A 16531-nucleotide genomic window follows, 5' to 3' on the forward strand; every position below is an offset into this window, starting at 1 on the left:
ATCTATGACAGCTCAGTCTGCCTGCTAATGACTTCATTTATTATAAAAATATATTTTCAACAAGAAAAATGATGTATTCTTTTTTAAAATTTAAAATTAATTTATTTTAAGATGGATTTTAAATCAGAAAAAAATAAAAGTTGACAGTATTTATTTATATCCAATATGTCCTGCCCTGGACACATTTATCCTCATATCCTCAAGTGTCTTAAGAATAAACAAGATTTAGAATTTGTTCATTAGTCAACCATCCTTTTTGCCATACTGATGACAAACTTGTAGAATTTTAGATTTATGATTAACCTGATGATGATAAAGCATCAGAGAGGTGGTCAGGTACAAAAAAAACTAACTCTTACACAATTTAAAAATCAAAGGGCTTTGATTGTTTTTATTGGCCCTGTTTTGTGTTGGAGCTGTAAAATCAGATCTTATAAAACACCTGCWGCTCACAGGATCTGCACTAAAAAGCACATTCTTATACATTTGATAGTTTTCTACTGGAGCCAGATTCCTCCTATATTCCTGGAAATGTGTCCCGTTTAGTTTCAGTGTATGACACGTTGGGCCTGCGTGTAGAAGGTGGCGTGAGTTCCCTCAGCCCTCACGCTCTGATCATACGCTCCTGAACTCTCTTTGTGAGAGGAGTGGATGCCTTTCCCCTCTGAATGCTGCGTTTGTTCGCTGCTTGTGCCCCTGAGATACTGGAAAGGTTAGATAGGAAATGATTGTAGCACAAGACAGAGCGGGTGGCTGCAGAGTTCACAAGACTTGTGCTGTGGGAGTATCTGAGCCCACAACACACACAGACACGAGGAAAACATGAGTGAAACTGGTTTTCTGTCCTCCTCAGGTTGATAAAGATTTTATTCCTGGCTTGATGTACATCAGAGACAACGAAGCCACAGCTGAAGAGTTCGAGGCCATGACCCTGCCCTTCACCGTGCCCAACGCCAGCGGTCAGGACATCCAGCTCAGCTCCAAATACTCCCACATCACCCTGGAGAACCGAGCTGAATATGTCCGCCTGGCCATTAATTACAGGTGAAACCCCCCTCTGACGCCTCGCAGGTGCACCTGCAGCTGCTTGTCTTTACAACACTCCTGTTTTGTTGCAGACTCCATGAGTTTGATGAGCAGGTGTCTGCGGTGCGTGAAGGCATGGCCCGAGTGGTTCCCGTCCCCCTGCTRTCACTTTTCACTGGTTACGAGCTGGAGACCATGGTGAGGAGGAACTCCTGCACCCTCTGCTGGTTCACCTTTAGAGTCTGACAGAAACACCTGCTCCTGTTTCCAGGTGTGTGGAAGTCCTGACATCCCGCTCCACCTGCTGAAGTCGGTGGCCACCTATAAAGGCGTGGAGCCCACGGCGCCGCTCATCCAGTGGTTCTGGGAAGTGATGGAGTCCTTCTCCAACACGGAGAGGTCGCTGTTCCTGAGGTTCGTCTGGGGTCGCACACGGCTGCCGCGCACCATCGCAGACTTTCGAGGTCGGGACTTTGTTGTGCAGGTGAGCAGAGGACTGTTTTAAATCCTTTCTATCAGTGGACTCTGCTTTTATTGAGGTATTCAGAAATGTGTTGATGTGTGAAGTAAAAGTGGATGACAGGAAGTGGTTGAGGGTAAAAGGACGTACATAAACACACCACAGCTGACTGGGACAAGTAACTGACGAGTTTATATTCAGTGTTAGGATAAAGCACTGAGGACCGACTCTTCAGGTTAATGTAGTTCAGGGATCTCCAACCAGTAGCTCGTGAGCTACCGGTAGCTCCCAGGCTCATTTAAAGTAGCTCTTCAGTGTTTATGAAAAATTAGKAGAAGCAAAATTTAATTTGTCACTGGCCAAACAAACTTTCATTTAACTCCAATCAATCTATAGATGTCCCTTCTCCTTTGTTGTCAAACAGTTTAGGGCTCAGTTTGGTCGATCGGCAGATGACTCACAGTTATGTGGCTGTTCGGCATTCGTTTTCATACACTTTTCATAGACCTTTGAGACAAACTGTGCCCAACTCCTGGGAAACCCCTCCTGCTGCAGTATACGTCACTACTCGGGGTTTCTTCCCCGCTGAGATTTAATGCGGAAAAAAAAATCAGAGACACTTTACCCAACGTTGTTTGTGCACAAATCTGTTGCAGTTAAACCCTAAGTTATTAGTGTAAAATACAATATAATATGAATGAATAATCACAAAAAGCACATTCATGTAAATTCAGTGTTCTTTGTAATAGTTTTGTGTGAATTGAAGACAACGTTTTTGTGCAAAACAAGCTTATTCCAGTGGTTTAAGTTTAAAATTAAATGTTGCAAAAAGTAGCTCTCGGACAATTTCATTTTGTGAAATTAGCTCTTAAGGAGAAAAAGGTTGGAGACCCCTGATGTAGTTTGACTCAGTCACACATGGCATGGCTCCATGTTTCTTTTTATTAAACAGAGATTCTGATGATTTATGGGGAGTTATGAAGAATCAGAGTCTTACCTGTTGTAGATAACTCTTTGAATGACCTCAGTTTGAAGAAATTGTTTGTCTAAGCCACATGTAACTCAAGGCCCCGGGGTTGGGGGGTTTACTTAACATGAAAATTGTTTCTTAGGTAAACTTTAAATGTATGATTAAATGCAACAAAATAAATTTAAAAGGTGAAAGATAACAACTGTCCTGCCCCTGAGCTGTAGGCTTTAAGTAGCTGAACAGTTTAGTTGGATAGCAGTCTGAAAATAAGCTGCTTTAAAGTCAACATCAACCATAAACTAAATCTGTCATAATACATACTAGTTACTCACTAGAAACTCATCAGTGAGTCAAACTTTATAAGTTTTATTTTTAATAATATTTCTGTATTTATTTCAGATTTAGTCAGTCATACACTTAATTCTTATCAGTGTTAAAACACTAACATGAAACATCAAAAAGTTCATTACAACTGGCTCTTCGAGGGCCACCATAAGGCTCGTGTGGCCCTCGCTGAAAATGAGTTTGACACCCCTGGTCTAAGCAAAGCCAAGTTGAATTTCTCCAAGTGCAGAAATTTCAGTTCATTTCAATTCAGGTTATTTATACAGTGCCAACTCACAGCAAATATTCCAGGTCATTGTGTAAAAAAACAATCAGTCCAAGGAAGCCAGCAGATTGTGTTRAATCACTTCATCAGTCTCCATCCTGAGCAAACGGTGGAGAGGGAAAAACTCCCTTTAACAGGAAGAAACCTCCAGCAGAACCAGAACCAGGCTCAGGACAGGTGGCCACCTGCATCGACCGGCTGGGTTTGAGGGACAGGAACGAGACACAGAAGGACTGAACAGAACTGGGTCCAGGTGTATTTTCCTCTGGAAGAGAGACAAAGAAAACACATTTTTGATGGAATAAAAACAAACATGTAGAGGAGAGAGACTAAAGACAGCAGCAGAGTGAGGAAATGTGCTCAGTTTGTCCTCCAGCTGTCTAAGTCTATAGCAGCAGAACTAATTAACTATAATAACTAAGGAATAATTCAGGAAACATAAGTCTAATTATAGGATTTATCAAAAAGGAAAGTCTTCAGTCTAATCTTAAAAGTAGACAGAGTGTCAGCCTCACGGACAGAAAATGGAAGTTTTGGACGCCCAGATAATAAAGAACAATAATCTAGCATAGATTTGATAAATGCATGAATTGTATTAACTCTGTTTTATAACCCTTTACACAGCTATCAGTTTCTTGGTATACTTTTATGTACATAGAATTCTACGGTTATTTGCGAGTGTAATTAGCATCAGCAGCTAGCTGTAGCATTTCCATTGCAGCCWGCGGTTCATCCAGCAGAAGTATCATTATATTTCTGATGAAACACTGTTGCACAACTGAGTAATAGGGTTTATAAAATAATATGTGCATTAAACACTGTAAAATTTAGATGATGGCACAAAAACCACTACTTGGCTCTACTCAGACTAGCCTTTAGCTCGTCAGTCCTGCTTATGAAAATTTTGTTTAACACTGAAGGTGGAATAAAAACATCTACAAGAATGGTAAATGGACTGTACTTATATAGCGCCTTTCTATCCATCCAGGACACTCAAAGCACTTCACACTACAGACATTCACCCATTCACACACACATTCACACACTGATGATGGCAAACTACACTGTAGCCACAGCTGCCCTGGGGCACACTGACAGAGGTGGGGCTGCCATACACAGGCGCCACCGGACCCTCTGACCACCATCAGTAGGCAAGGCGGGTAAGGTGTCTTGCCCAAGGACACAACAACTGAGTCGACTGGACGGGGATCGAACCGGCAACCTTCCGGTTCCAGGACGACTCCCCTAACCACTCTACCACACCCACCCCATAAATATTAGTCTTATTGGACCTGTACAAACTGTAATGCTAACAATTAGATCATAAACTACATGAGTAATTTAGTCATAACAAAGTTTTGATAAGTTGTGTAAAACATTAGAAACTTAAACTTTGTTTCTTCAAAGTGAAGTTGTTCACAGAGCTATCTACAACGGGTAAAATGTTGTTTATAGTTTTTACACAGAACTCCACTTTAAAAACGACCAACCTTCATGAATTCACCTCAGTTCCTTCAATAATCTGCAGTTCACTCGTTCAAGCAGCTTTTAATACCTCGTGTGTTGCAATCATTTTAAACTTACTGAATTTCATCAACTGATAAAGAAACAATGGGCCTCATGCAAGAACAAGTTCGTATTCTTATCCTAAATTTCTCTTACTTTTGTTCGTACAAAGGGTTCGTACRAACATGTCACGTCAGATTCAACAAACTCTTCTATCTTCAGGAAAAGTGTGTAAATGAGCTGCGTAAATTCCACCTGTTCTATCCAGCTGCTCGTGCACGCGAGAGGAGATTAGCATAATTACCACCCCAAAAACACCATATAAGGTTGTTTCCTGCCTCAGATATCAGGAAGTGTCCATTCATTCATGAAAATGACAGCGAAAACTAAAAAGAAAAACTTTACGAGTTCAGAGATTGAAGTCCGTCTGTCAGAGATCCAGAAAAGAAAATCTGTCATTTTTAGCAGGTCAGCTGTGGAATAAAAAGAGCTGCTAAAAGTATAAACAACTGTGTTAAATCATTTTCATTTATTCAGAAGCCACGGCGCTGCGCACCGTACACCCCACCCCCCCTACCCCCCGCGCTGCGGTGGTCTCAGATGCGGGTTTGAAATAAGCATTTTAAAATGTTTTCAAGTGTACCCCCTCTGGTCTGGGAACGTCTCAGAGTCCCCCAGGACGAGCTGGAAGGTGTCACTGGGGAGAGGGAAGTCTCTCTGCTGCCCCCGCACCCGATCCCGGAAAAGCCGGCCAGACGGACAATTTATATTGTTAGTCTAAATTATTACATTTAAAATTATAACTCTAATTCAAGCAGAATAGCCTATTGTCAACATAATTATGGAGTGTGATTTATTTTCAACTCTAAATATCTTCAAACTAATAAAATATAAAGTTATTAGTGAAGAAAACTCGTCTGGATAACAGCAGACTGACTGCTGGTAAAATATACGACAGGTCTGGACCACTCGTAAATTTTGTTCRTATCTGAAAAAAATCKTAGAATACGAAAACATTGGTGAATGCCACAAATTCTCCTAAATCACTCGTACGCACAACTTAAGAACAAATCTGTGCGTACGAACGGTTCTTGCATGAGGCCCAATGGTAGTAAAGCTTCTTTTAGTCTCAGAGTTAAACATAGTTAATTGTGTGAAAGTTCATGAAGCATTCACACAACTGAGATGTATTTTTCTTCTGTGTGTTTTTGGCTCGTATTCTTTCTCAGTTTTTAAGCTTTTTCAACAGTTCATGTATCAAAACGTTCAGCTCATTCAGGACATTCCTGTTAGGACCTTTTGGATTTGTACAAGTTTTACTTTATGAAATATTTATCTTTTTCAGACTGCTAATTTCAGCTCCCTTCAGCTAATTTCAGCTCCCTTCTGCTAATTTCAGCTTGTGTCTGCAAGTTTAAACTTTATTAGATCCTTTCAGCTGCTTCCTGCTAATTTTTGCTTTTCTCGTTTATTTTTCAGGAGCTGTTTGTTTTTCTGTTATTTGAACTTTTTTAAGCTCGTTTTAGTTTTACAGTATTTTTTTTATTAATTTCAGCTGTTCCACTTAAATAAGTATAAATGCTTTTTTCTGCTACTTTCACTGTTTTTCTTATTTTATTTATTTATTTATTTATTTTAGGTTTCAGCTGATTTGAGTTTTTTTTATTTTTTTATTTTTTTATTTTTTTTTTTGTATTTACTGCAGTTTCTCTAGTTGAATTTCTCGTCTCGTTCCTGTTTGTGTTCAGGTGCTGGACAAATACATCCCTCCTGACCACTTCCTGCCAGAGTCCTACACGTGTTTCTTCCTGCTCAAGCTGCCCAGGTACTCGTGCAAACATGTGCTGGAGGGGAAGCTGAAATACGCTATCCACTTCTGCAAGTCCATCGACACGGACGACTACGCCCGCATCGCCCTCTCCGGGGAACCAGCGGCCGACGACAGCAGCGAGGACTCTGATAACGAGGACGCCGACTCGTTTGCCTCCGACTCCACGCAGGACTACCTGACGGGACACTGAAGCCTTGGCTTCAAACAAGCAGCTGCTGCAGATAATCTGTGTTAATCTGTCGCACACGTTCAGACATTCTGCTGAGAGAGGATGTGCAATGAACTTCAAAAGAATTATAAGCTAATCAAGAAGGAAACAGCAGTTTAGTTTCTTCAAATGACGCAGGATGATCAGCTGCTCCTGTGATTGTTGTGTTACATGGGATTACAGTAATATTGTTGCAGTTACAGCCTAGCACTGTGGTAGATTTCTCTTTGCTTTGTGTGAAATAATCGTCTTTAGACTGTATATAAAAGTTGATGTGATAAAATCAAGAGTTCCCTTTTTTTAGTAATGGCCACGTTTCTTTATATATATATATTAAAAATGACGAAAATTCTTTTTAACTTAAAGCCAGTGTTTGTCACGGGGCTCCCTTCAGTCAGAGGCCAAAGAAGGGTCCCCCCCACCCCTACCCCACACCCCCTCAATATAATTGTGCACTGTCAAATTAAACAATGTAAATGATCGTGCCATGTATTCACAACACAAGGTCTCATTCCTTCATGATAAATGTTCATACATTTCTGTTAATAAATACCATGAGAACAATGTATTTATGGTTTGCAGCAGTTTTTTAGGGTCTAATGTTTTTACTAAAGGCTTTAGGAGTGATGAGTGCAACACAAACTGATGCAGGCAGAGATCAAAATTATTTTAATTTCCTGGATTTTATTTTATGTGAACAAGTCTGTCTGATGTTGTAATCTGGATTAAATCTCGGTGCTTTTGGAAAGCAGTAAAAAATAAAATAGTGCACATTTTTTCCAAACCAGGTCTGTTAAATCTAGCAGCGTTTTAGCTGGAAATCAAATGCCTTTTTTTATAGATTTTATTCATTTTTGTGGTGCAAAATAAGCATCTACACATACATTGTAAAGAACCAAAACGAGAAAAACACATTTTCAACTGACAGTGATCAACATATGCCCTTTTTAGCACACAATACAGGATAATTTGCATATCAAAAGAAAATTTTTAGAAAAAAACACACAAAACCGACTAACCAAGCAACCACCCTCCCCACAAAAAATAAATAAAAAAACATGCAAAACGATAAGGCAACAACTTTTCCCATCCCTACCCTCCTTCCCCGTATGTCTCTCACTTTTATGCATTTATATGCCACAGTCATATAAGTAGCACATATTCATACATAGTCTCAATGAAGCAAATACATAAGATGCTTACCTAATGTGCTACTTTTACGTTCATGTTACAGCCTGATCATTTAAATCCAGAGTAGGTAGAATATGACTGGGCTCCAGATTTTTTCAAAAGCTGCCTCCCTCTCACATTATAAAGAATCTTATCCGGCTTTGCAGCAAGAAGCCAGCTCTTCAATCCGTTGTCCTGCTGATGGTGATTTTTCAGATTTCCAATTGGTTAGGAGGATACGTTTTTTTGTTGCAGTTTTTGCAAGTAGGATAATCAAATGCCTTTTATATGTAAATTTTATATAAATAGCAAGCAAAGTTAGAGCGGGATAGCTGTGACTTTTATGCGTAGGATTAAAACAAATACAAATAAAAGTGACCTCATGCACAGGGGAATGTAAACACTGACACCATTTCTGGTTTTATTGAACAGCCTGAAGATGTGTTTTCTTTCTGCAGAATCACACCTCTAGAGTCACGAGAAGAAGAAAAAAAAACAGACGTCTGTTTTATGACGGCTTAGAACTCATTAGCATTCCTTCAGGACTTAGCCCCCCCCCCCCCTTTAATAATCACAGTGCATTATTCAAGTAGAAGTCAGGTGAGGCTGAAGGAGAGAGATGCTTTATTTATAATTGTGGGTCAGACATGGAGACACATAATAGAGAAATGCTCCAAATTATTGTTAGATTAACCTTTAAATAGATTTAATTTCTCTTTTATTAGATTTAATATGAAAACCATTTATGTTACAAATGCTTTAATGTTCAGAAAGTATTAAAATATGAATTTCTGTGACGACCACTGAGTTTTGAATCTTTATAAGTTCAGGTCTTCTGAGATGCTTTAATTGCCAGGAACCAACAAAAGTGATGCAACAAGAAAAAGGTCAAAAATCACTAAATTATTGATGTTTGAGACATGATGGGTTTAAGTTTGTATCCACCTCTCACAGTCTGTAGATATGAAAGCATTTTATGCCACTTGTCTTCAGTTCATTGATGAAATTAACTTGTTTTCAAAGACCTAACCAGACATTTCAGTCAGKTTCAGGTCTGGACGTCGGACCGTTGCAACATCTTGATTCTTTAGTTTCTCAGCCGGTCAGTTGTGGATTTGCTGCTGTGTTTGGAATCAGCTCTGTTGCATCATGACCCAGTTTGCTTTAAGCTTCACTCATCAGACAGATGGTCTCACATTTGACTGGTCTAGAGGTGTCCCAGTTCCAGTTTGTCTCAAACCAAGCACAAGTACTTCAGTTTGGGTACTCGCTGACACTGAGTACTTACTGAGTCAGAACTGAGACCTTACACAGTGACTTTAAAAACAAATTTCTTTTATTTAGAACAAGCTGTCTCTCCTTCCTTATACTAAACTYATTTTAGATTAGAACTGAAGCATTTCCTGAAGGAAAACCAGCTTTGAAGTCATGAATAACTGTCACCTTTTAATGATTTGTTTTTAAGTTGGTTTTTAAGTTTATGAGTGAGTTTTAATCTTTCGTGTTGCTAAAAGCCTATCTATGGACGGGCRTTGCAAACTAGCTTTGGCTACAAATGTTGTATAGTATTGTTAGTACTTGAAACGTGTCCCTATTTAAATAAATGAAAAAGAAAGAATGAAAGCCMCTCTGACAGGATCAAATCAGATATACAGCATGACATATACTATTGAAACATTTTTAATCAAACAAGATTTTATTTTTTTGATTTTATTTATTTTGTAACACATAAAACTGACAAATGTTTTACTTGAACTATAAACTGTCCCACATTCATTGGAGTATTGATCCCAATATCCCAGTATCAATACTGGTATTGCTAATGGTTCAAAGTATCAGAGCATTTTGTACAAGTACTTGTAAAAATGCTGGTATTGGGATATCACCACTGGTCTCCAGATCGGCACACGATCAACCACAGCATGAGCCCAGATCATCAGTCTTCCACCACTATACTGACTCGCTGTTTTTGTTTTTAATTTTATATTTGTAGTCACTGTGAAATTCATTGTTAAAAAGCCTCACAATTTAAAGTCATTTCAGTACTTAAGTATTTTTGAAACCACATACTCTAGTAATTTAATTTAAGTAAGAGACAGAGCTACTTTTACTTTTACTCTTKGAGYAATATTTGACCAGTAAGATCAGTACTTTGACTCAAGTAAGGAAACTGAATYATGAATTATCCTGTTATGGAAATATTTATTTAACAAAGACAGAAATATGTGGTCCAAGAATGAAGGTTGTCTGTGGAATGATCAGCTGAGTTTTATTGCAACAGGAACACAGCGAACGTAGAGCCATCAGACTGTCCCCCTGCTCTCTGCTCCTGATTCTTCTCTCTTTGAGGCAGTTGAGGCCTCATATTACTGTTTAACAAACACCATTGTGTCATCTTAATAAAGCAAGATTTCATCCTAAGGAAAACACAAAGATAAATACAAGTGATATCYAAGAATGACTGTTGTGAGCAGGTCTTGTTCTGGCTATGATCACTGATGAACAGGGTGTCATGACGAACTGGGTCATTAAAGTATGTCATGAATTACTGGCTTAAACCTAAAAGTATTATTTCTGTAATAATCTTAGCTTCTGATGCCTGACAGTGCTGGACAGAGGCAGGTGATTGGCCCATATGAGATTGCATATTTTCATGAAAAGGACTGTCCCACCTGGGGTCACCACTCTGGGTGGGTCCTCTTTCTTAATGTCTAGTTCCTCTGTGCTGCAGGGTGTTCATGGACAGCAGTCAGTCCAGCTCTTACCTGAGACTCAGTCTTGAGTGTACCTCAAGAAACCGCAAACTGTCAGAATTGTGAAGTTTTGTTTTGCAACCTTTAGATCAGGAGAGTCAAACTCATTTTCACTGAGGGTCACATGAGCATCATGGTGCTCCTCAGTTGTAATTAACTTCAACATTTTGTGTTTAACTTTAACTAAACACAAAACATCATGTTCCTCGTCTCAGTGCTACTTCTGAACCCCTCTAACAAACAATAACCGAGCTCTGCCTGGTATTTCCTGCATAGAAACAGTGTAACATGTCCTCTTATAACACTGAAAAGTACCATGTGTACGACTGACCACATGCGAAATAAATACAGAAATACTGTTAAAGTAACAGTAAGAGTTTTTCTCACTTATGAGATGTGATGAGTAGATGCCGTCTTGAATTCGGAACCCTCCCACTTTCAGTTTAAATTTAAGACTTGTAAGTGGGAAAATCCCACTTCMCAGTACAACTGGGMCACAGTAAAAGTAGCTGGGGTAAATGCACTGATTACTCGCTGAATTTCGACAGCTTTTGAACCCTGTGCAGCGCCACCTACTGTTTGGATGTCATCATTTCACAGGTGAAATAATCAACATGCATCATGGGAAATGTTGTTTATAGTCAGTGGCTTTAAAGCTGATTATTTTAAGACACCAATTCATTTTTGAAGCTCTCAGGAGTTTGACAATGTGATCTCAGGTTTAAACCTGAGCTGTACATGAATTATAACAAYCAAGTGGATGTTGAAGCTTTGTCTGTATTATTTTCAGTAGGAGAGAATTTGTTTTCATCATTTTTACATTTACTTTTATTTTATTTTTTTACTTTAAATGTTCTTTGAGTTTTTTTGACACACAGTTGCAGCTGTGGTTGTTTTTAAAGTGCTTTAAAAGAATCTAAAGTAACATGGAACACAAGCTGGAAACCATCTCCTGATCTAAGAAAACAATTTGTTAACTTTTTTGTGTCTGGTTATATCTTAATGTCATTAAAAATGTCAGGTTTCATTTACAGTCAAAGAAAACCCAAGCCTCCTGGTGTAGCTGCAGGCTGTGTGTTTCCATGTGACTGCTCTTTTCTCGTTGATAAATCTCACATCCGCCCACAAGACCCGAGTGCATCCAGCCCCCTGGACATCTTCTCTGAGCAGCGTTAATCCTGGGCAGCGCCGGGTCCAGACCAGATGACTCCAGTCAATGGGAAACATTGTCTCCTCCGACTTCTAAGAACGAAGGAGGCCGATGCTGCGACTTCATCAACTGGAAAGATCCCTTTAATGCTGAGAGTGTTTGAAAATGTAGTTCTGTGGCGTGTTTTGTTCAGCTCACTGGACAGATACGTTTCATTAGAGTTAGGACTCGATGGAAGTTTCTGACTGATTTGGTCGAGTTAGTCTGGATCAGAAGTATCAGAAATCCTGATCTGCTCAGCTAAAGATTCAAATAAACACACAGAGGAAAACAAAACAAACATTACTACCCAGATATTCTTCTTTTACGTTTTTGCCACTCCTTCCTCAGGTTATGTGTAGTTACTGAAATGTTAAACATGAATGGAACTTTACTAGTGAGAGAATCAGTTTCAGTCTCACAGTAAAAACATTGTTCAAGGTTCAACCGTCTGAACTTGATGTTTAATATCTTCAACAGTTTTTATTGCTTTTGGTTTGCAAAGATTTTACTTCAGAATGTTCAGCTTACAGTGTGATGGTGTCCTTTTGGAGAAACTTTACAATTTTTTGTAAACAAACTCTTTGCATCCATAGTTTTTACACATCTTGTTACAGGAAAACGTAACATTTTTGTCTTCTTTCCATCTAAGCTTTGAGTTTTGTCTTCAAAACTGAAGTAAAATATTTTTTGTGTTGTATCTTCTACATAAAACACTGCAGATTAGATGCTTTTAACGCCTACAATTCATAATTTCTTATATTTTAAAGTGAAAAACATTTGTTTAGGTTTTGCAGGTGCTGCTGTCGATTCATCCGGACCTAGAAATATTAAGATAAATGAGAGAAATCCATTTATCTTATAATAATGCATATGATAATATATACATAATAAATTATACAGTATATATAGATGTATATAGAGTACATCTGAAAGATGTTTCCTTTCTGATCTCACTGTCTTTATTTTCTTTAAGTCACTGAAAAAATGATCAGCAAAAAATCTTCAAATCCACCACATGGTTCCATGTAATATCTGTAGATATTTTTATGATTTTATATAGTTTAATATGTTGATTTAAATCACTTAATGAAAATCTGTTTCATTATTTTACACCTTACTTCAACACAAAGCTAAAACTCATGGAGAAAGATTAGAACCTCAGAGGAAAAAAATATACCATACTGTATATATATATATATACNGTCCAAGATTAACCTTCAGGGTGGATATAGCTCGCTAGCAGCCTCGCACCGAGGACCTATCCACGTCATCATTTACCCAGAATGCTTTGTGTGGAAATAAAATGGCTCCGTCCATGGTAAAATATATTTTTAAACTTTTAATTTAAAAATAATAAAAGCTAAACATCCTGCAGTATTTTTACAGTCTTTATTTTACAGTTAAAATATATGTTTATCAAATAAAGTCTAATGCTACAACTAATCGGGGATTCCTTTAAGAGGTTAAATGTCTCGATAACAATCTCAGTTCATTTTGTTATTTTCTTGCCAGTATAAACGGAAACATTCACATTTTTATCAATAAAATATCTGAAAATAAAGCATCTTATATTTGTTCTAAATGTGGAGGGAAAGCATTAAAAATGTGACAAACTGGCCACTGGATCAAATCGAATCCGAGGGTTTTATTAAAAAAAATATATTGCAATGCATCGATATATTTATATTTTTTACCCAGAACTACTGATGTCAAAACTTCAGCTTCCAAACTTGGCTGACCAGTGGAGCGGATCTGATGGAGTTCATGTAGAAATGACAGCAGTATTACTGTGTTCAGTACCTCATTTATGTGTTTTTTAATAGATGCATGTATGCTGTGTTGTTGGCACGTCAACAAGAGATGTGTTAAATTTTAACAGACCTTTATATAGATTCAATATGTTCTTCTATAAACTGCTTTTTTCATTAAGTGAGCTAAAGAAAAGGATCATGTTGGATCAGCTGTAGGAAATCAAGAGCTGTGTGTTTTTAATTTGACCAAATGTAATGATGTGTTTGTCGTGACACGTTGTCACATTTACTTCCTTTTTCTGAAAATTACCAGAACAAGATGAGGATGAGTAATTCAACAGAATTTAATGTTTCTTTTTCTATTATTTCCAAACATTTGGTTTTCCTGTCGCAGCTCCTCTTTCTGTTCGTTTCTGTCTTCTTTTGAAATCAACTGTGTTAAACTGAAGTTTAGTGGAAACGTTTCAGTCCTACTTGTTTCCCAGACTACGTCTTTCTGCAAACAAACAAATAAACAAACAAACAAACGTCTGAGTCTATAGATCTGTATGTTAAAGCACCGGCATAAAGACGCAGTAATCAGTGCAGACGGGGGGAAACACGGCGAACGTACCACCCTGAAGGAGAAGAGAAAACACTGTAAATCTGTGTGTTTGAATTTTAACGGCATCTCTTATAATCCCAAACCGTAACAGATGATTGCTAAGGCATGCTAGATGGAACAACAGATTTTAATGTCCTTGCTGACAGCAATCCAATCAAAAATGTATGATTATAATCGCTGCTGGCTCCTGGAGGCCTCTGAGCTCCGAACGAGATTAAGCATCGTGACGACGACACTCTAACTATTCAACTTCCACCTCAGCTCCGTTTAATCCCATCGGTTCTTTTGTTTTTATTTTTGAAGTCAACCTGTTTGTGATAACGGGTTGTTTTCTGCCACATGTGGTCTCAGCATTCATTCACATTTCAGGCCTTTTTTTAAGGCCTGGTTGGTGCTGAGCCTGCAGATAAAGCCTTCTCTGCTGGCCTAAACACAGTCAGAATCACTAGTTTACACTTTAGAATGTTTTATATTTATGATACTAATAATTATTATTATTTATGAAATATCTGTTCTCTTGGTTTCATAGTTTTTCTCCTGGCTGCACGGCTTCCAGCAGCTTGTATTTATTTAGAGTTTTTATCCAATCATATTTCGAGCATCATCTGTTGCTAGGGTCAAGAAATCTGCCTCCAGCCTTCAGAACGAACAGCAAAGACACCTGGAGGGTGAAACAAACAGCAGTAATACTGTTGCTTTGACCAATCAGGTGTTGAGGTGAAGACACCAGAGCCTGCTAACTGGCCTCGGACATATTCACATCATTTGATTGGCTTATCAGAGAGCAGGAGTCAGAACCGAGAAACTAGATTTCAGTAGATTTTCTCTCAGACTTTCATCCTGGCTTTGTGAGACACCTGTCTGTGGTTTGGCTGAGAGACACCTGCCTGTGGTTTGGCTGAGAGACACCTGCCTGTGGTTTGGCTGAGAGACACCTGTCTGTGGTTCGGCTGTGAGACACCTGTCTGTGGTTTGGCTGAGAGACACCTGTCTGTGGTTCGGCTGAGAGACACCTGCCTGTGGTTTGGCTGAGAGACACCTGTCTGTGGTGCGGCTGAGAGACACCTGTCTGTGGTTCGGCTGTGAGACACCTGTCTGTGGTGCGGCTGAGAGACACCTGTCTGTGGTGCGGCTGAGAGACACCTGTCTGTGGTGCGGCTGAGAGACACCTGTCTGTGGTTCGGCTGGGAGACACCTGCCTGTGGTTCACAGGTTCCGTTCACCCCAGTTGAAGGCCTAGGTGTATAATGCACGGCCCGCCGCTGCTCAACAGTAATATTCAAATAAAGTTTGAAACGAGGGGAGACGAAGGCGATTGACAATAATACTATAATTCTGTGCTTATAAATCATTCTCATTATTCAGATTATTTATTATTCTTCCCCACGTGTATCGTTCCGCAGTTTTTGTTCAATTTCAGTAATCTGTATATCAAAACGTTCAGCTCTTTCAGGACTTTCCAGCTTACGCTTTTGGTACTTCGGTCATTTTTACTTTTTGAGATATGTAGCTATATCTGCCATTTCTTTTTCTCATTGAAACTAAATGGAGATGTTTTTAACATCAGTAAAACTCCTTAAAATGTTTGCTGTACTTTTTACATCATTTTTTCTTTTTCCAACTTTATAGATTCTCAAATGTAACACAACAGATAGGAACAGAGGAAACCACAACATAACCAACACGAATTATAAATGTGTAGCAATAACAGATTCTTAAAGTACAGTTATGGTTGGAATGAAATACAAATTGCTTAGAAATCAAGTCACCTTCCAAAAAAAGTAAAATAATGAAGAAGAGAAAACTACATAAACCAACAGAGAACAGAATAAATACATGAAACTTATCAACAAAGTACTTAAATTTACTTAAAAGTACTTTAATTTTTTTGTACTGACTTCAGCTTCTATTTAGCTGATTCTAGCTTTTTTTCTGCTTTTTTCTGACCTTTTCTGCTCTTCTTTTTCTAATTTAAACTTTTTTGTTCTTTTCACTTTCTTTCTCTTCAGCTAGATTTCTACTCATCTTACTTTTATCTGGACATTTCTGCATTTTTCAGCTACTCTCTGCCCCATGAAGCTTTTTGTTTTCACAGTTTGGGTTCTTCGGCTAATTTTGGGTTCTACGTCAACTGTTAAAATTCAGCAAGCATTGACAGTTCAGTTTAGTTTAAAAACATTTCAGCAGCTTTCAGCTGAATTATTCAGTAATAAGCATTTAAGCTGCATTTTCCCAATTAGTCTTATTAAATTAACAGTGTTCTATATACATTTTTTAAACACTAATACTAAAAAAGAACATTTTTAGGATGAAATGGGAACATTTTTAAACATTTTACTCAAGAATCGGACTTAAAAAGATCTAAATGACGATTGAGACTTGGGCTGCCACAAACGATTATTTTAATAATCGATTAATCACCGATTATTTATTCGATTAGTCGACTAATC

The 16531-nt window shown here is 38.3% G+C and overlaps 1 protein-coding gene across 2 annotated transcripts in view; it reads left to right on the forward strand.

Annotated features, from left to right (window-relative positions):
- Positions 1-7179, forward strand: part of herc2 (HECT and RLD domain containing E3 ubiquitin protein ligase 2) — a 91168-nt gene extending 83989 nt beyond the window's left edge. For both annotated transcript variants that reach the window (XM_014014592.1, XM_014014593.1), the window contains exons 88-91: positions 854-1044; positions 1119-1224; positions 1298-1510; positions 6321-7179. In XM_014014592.1, coding sequence (XP_013870046.1) covers positions 854-1044; positions 1119-1224; positions 1298-1510; positions 6321-6593 — 783 coding nt within the window. In that variant the 3' untranslated portion in view covers positions 6594-7179. The remainder of the gene's footprint in view (positions 1-853; positions 1045-1118; positions 1225-1297; positions 1511-6320) is intronic.
- Positions 7180-16531: the final 9352 nt, after the last annotated feature.

The sequence above is a fragment of the Austrofundulus limnaeus genome, unplaced genomic scaffold (genome assembly GCF_001266775.1).
Source record: "Austrofundulus limnaeus strain Quisiro unplaced genomic scaffold, Austrofundulus_limnaeus-1.0 Scaffold117, whole genome shotgun sequence".
Lineage (NCBI taxonomy): Eukaryota > Metazoa > Chordata > Actinopteri > Cyprinodontiformes > Rivulidae > Austrofundulus > Austrofundulus limnaeus.